At 35.8% G+C, this 3151-nt stretch overlaps 1 protein-coding gene across 1 annotated transcript; it reads left to right on the forward strand.

Moving 5' to 3' along the window:
- The first annotated feature begins 725 nt into the window (after positions 1–725).
- LOC144571315 (translocase subunit seca) lies at positions 726–2846 on the forward strand. Its single transcript, XM_078320566.1, has 4 exons — positions 726–964; positions 1449–1626; positions 1743–1806; positions 1914–2846. Exons 2-4 carry the CDS (start codon positions 1466–1468, stop codon positions 2226–2228), a joined length of 540 nt encoding a protein of 179 aa, XP_078176692.1. The 5' UTR covers positions 726–964; positions 1449–1465; the 3' UTR covers positions 2229–2846.
- The last annotated feature ends 305 nt before the right edge of the window (positions 2847–3151 follow it).

A 3151-nucleotide genomic window follows, 5' to 3' on the forward strand; every position in this document is an offset into this window, starting at 1 on the left:
CACAACGTTATGTAAGAATCAAATTTTAGTCTAGTAGCAAAGACAAAGAGCAACATCCTCTTCCATATGAGTAATCAGAAATTTAAAATTAGAAGTTTTTTTTATGAACATTAATTAGATCTTGGAACACTAGACCTCTATTTTTTTTTCTATCTCAACGATAAATTAACAAGGTTGATACACCAATCAAATTGTAACAACTACTTCTCCTCTGCTCAATTTTAATCAAAGAATAAATAATTTCTTTTCCATATAAACAAATAATAATCCAAAACTAAATGCATGTTTAATATTTATGTTAACCAATTTTCATGATCAAAAGAAAAATAATATAAGAGGTTGATGCATAGAACAGTTCATATAAAAATTCTTCGACGGGATAAATTTTCAAAATCCAACAATTCCAAGAAAAGAGATCAATTCATAATTTTTAAACAACTCCTCCTCTGCTTAATTTTTATCAACAGATGAATATTTTTTTTCCCAATATCAACAAATAATTATGCAAAACTAAATAGCTTGTTTAATTTCATGCCAACCAATTTGACGACCAAAAGAGAAGGAATAATAGAAGAGGAACTGATTCACAAATTTTGGATTGCTTTTCACAAGGGACGCAGGATCCGTAACATTATGTGGCCAAAAGTCGTGGAAGCTTAACAAATCTACGTGGCAAGATACATATAAAACTCTCCCAATTAAATTTCTCTTTATTATTTTTTTTTAAATCTTCCAACCCTGGAATTATTTATTTCCAATTGTTGTATTTTTTTTTTCTGAAAATATATTCAAATGAGAGCTGTCGCCTTTCACTTTCAGTCTCAACCTCTCGCTCTATAAAGCAACTCTCATCTCCTCCACTGGCCTCCTTCCTCTCCACCTCGTACCTCACCTCTCGAAAGTCTTCTTTAACCTCACACTCTCTTCAGCAGAGAGAAATAGCTCTCGTGAGGGTTAACTTAAGGTAATAATGAATTTCCTCTATAAGAGCTTTTAGTAGATCTGATGTTAAGATTTGAGTTTTCCTTCTGTCTTTCTGATCTACTCTGTTTTGCGGGGGAATATGGAGAGAGGTTGTTCTAATATCCATTTTTAATAGATCTGGATATGGAATCGGAAGTATAAAACTTTTAATTGGGAGCTAGAATAAAAAAATAATTTTTAAATCCGATTGTTGTCATAAATTCTGTTTATTAGTCGCTGCTACTTTTTTCTTTCAACTTGAAAATTGCAACGGAGCTGTATTTTTGTAACTATGTATCTATCCCTTTGATTTGCTACATCTAGTAACTAAGCCCCTGGATTTTTACATGCTATTTCTTAATTCCGTATTCAATCAAAAGATTTAAAACAATAACACGAGGTTTAGTTCCCTTTGATTTGGCTGTGTACCTAAGCTTCTATTCAGTCACTAACTCTTCTTTCTAATCTTCCCTTCCCGTGTGCAGTACATCTAACTTAAATCATGAATCACTACGCGATGAAGAGTACTTTGGCTGCTTGTGAGGAGGTGAGAAGCCCTTTTGCGGTATCGGATCGGCGCAACCCAGTTTGCTGCCCGAAACCACGCCGTATTGGATCCGTACCGCCCATCGATCCAATCCGACCTCTCCGATGGCAAGCATGGTAAGTTCAATTATTTACACCCGTTTTTTTTTTTTTAACCTAACTTCGTCTTGTTTCTAGAACGAATATTTTTTGATGTTTTGTTTCTAATCTCTCTTTTCTTACCTTTTTAACAGTTATCAAATGGATCTGTGTGATTTAAGGACTGGACCGGAGTTACTGGACTTGTTCATGCCAAAGGTGTGAATTTAAAAAAAATTAATATATTTTTTTCCATTAGAGACGTATTGAAAAAAAAAAGTTTAGATCTTTGCTTAAATTTCCTAATTTTCCCTTGAATTTTTTAGGCAGAGGAACAAAGTCCAGTGGCCTCATCCCCACCGTTTTTTTGCGGGTCTCCACCGAGCCGGGTTGCAAACCCGGTGGTACACGACATCCGGTTCGGCGAAGACCACCAACTAACCCCTACTTTCAGTATTAACAATGGGCCGCACCCGGTGGCCATGCACAAATCAGGCACCGGTGTTACCATGTCGCCACGCAAGGGCTGCGTGCGGTCCGCCACAAAGTTCGGCTTCCAACCAGCTGCAGTCCGGGTCGAGGGTTTTGATTGCCTCGAGAACCGTGACCGTCGCCGCCATGGCATCACTGCCGTGGCCTAACATAAAAAATTGCACATAATAATAATATAACCCTAAAGTATTAAAGTTCAATCAATCCCTTGGGTGTTGATTAATCATCCTTTTTTCTTTAAGAGCACTTGAGGGGTAGAGAGGGAGAGAGAGAAGTGAGAATTTAATTTAACATAATATTATTAGCTTTTTTTTAAGGGAGATCTGAGTTATTTTAAGAGAGAGAGGAGAAGAGAGGATTTGTACATTTTGTTTCCAATTTCCAAATCTTGTTCCTAAAATATGTAAATATAGAAGTATGCCATGTAAGATATAATATCATATTATGATTATCAATGGGTTAGTGGGGGTTGGGGGTGGGTAGAGATAAGAGGGGTGCAAACTGCAAACCAATCTTTGTAGTAATGGTTATTTTGTTATTTTTGGTTTTATCAGGGATTAATTAGTCATTTGTTAGGTGAGTTTGGTATTCGCTTTTATGATAAGAAATTTGAGGCCTGGAATTTGTATACAGGAAAATGTTGAACAAGTGGTCCCAGTTTTGAGTCTGAGGTGTATATACGTTCCTGTTATGTAAAATCTCTTGTATTTTTTTTTTTTTTAAATATCAAGCAAGTTTATTAGTGCCTCTTAATGCGCACCAATGTATGATTGATTCTTTAACCGTTGCAACTTATATTAAGCATTTACTTGTTGGTGCATTTCTCAAATTATTCCCTCAATTATCAAAGGAAATTTTGCAATCGAGTGGCTACGGAATAATTAATTCGTATTCAATTTGTGCTGTTGCCTGTTGCTGCTGGTAGGAAACGACGTGTGCGGACAAGCCTTCACCTTTTTTTTGTACATAAATTTAGATTTATTAATTCCAGTGGTACAGCTTTCCCTTTGTTTGCAACTAATTGAGTTGAAAGTGATAACAAAAAAAAATGTGTATATTCCACTGGTGACAG

Source organism: Carex rostrata, chromosome 19, assembly GCF_964058835.1.
Source record: "Carex rostrata chromosome 19, lpCarRost1.2, whole genome shotgun sequence".
In the NCBI taxonomy this organism is placed as follows: domain Eukaryota; kingdom Viridiplantae; phylum Streptophyta; class Magnoliopsida; order Poales; family Cyperaceae; genus Carex; species Carex rostrata.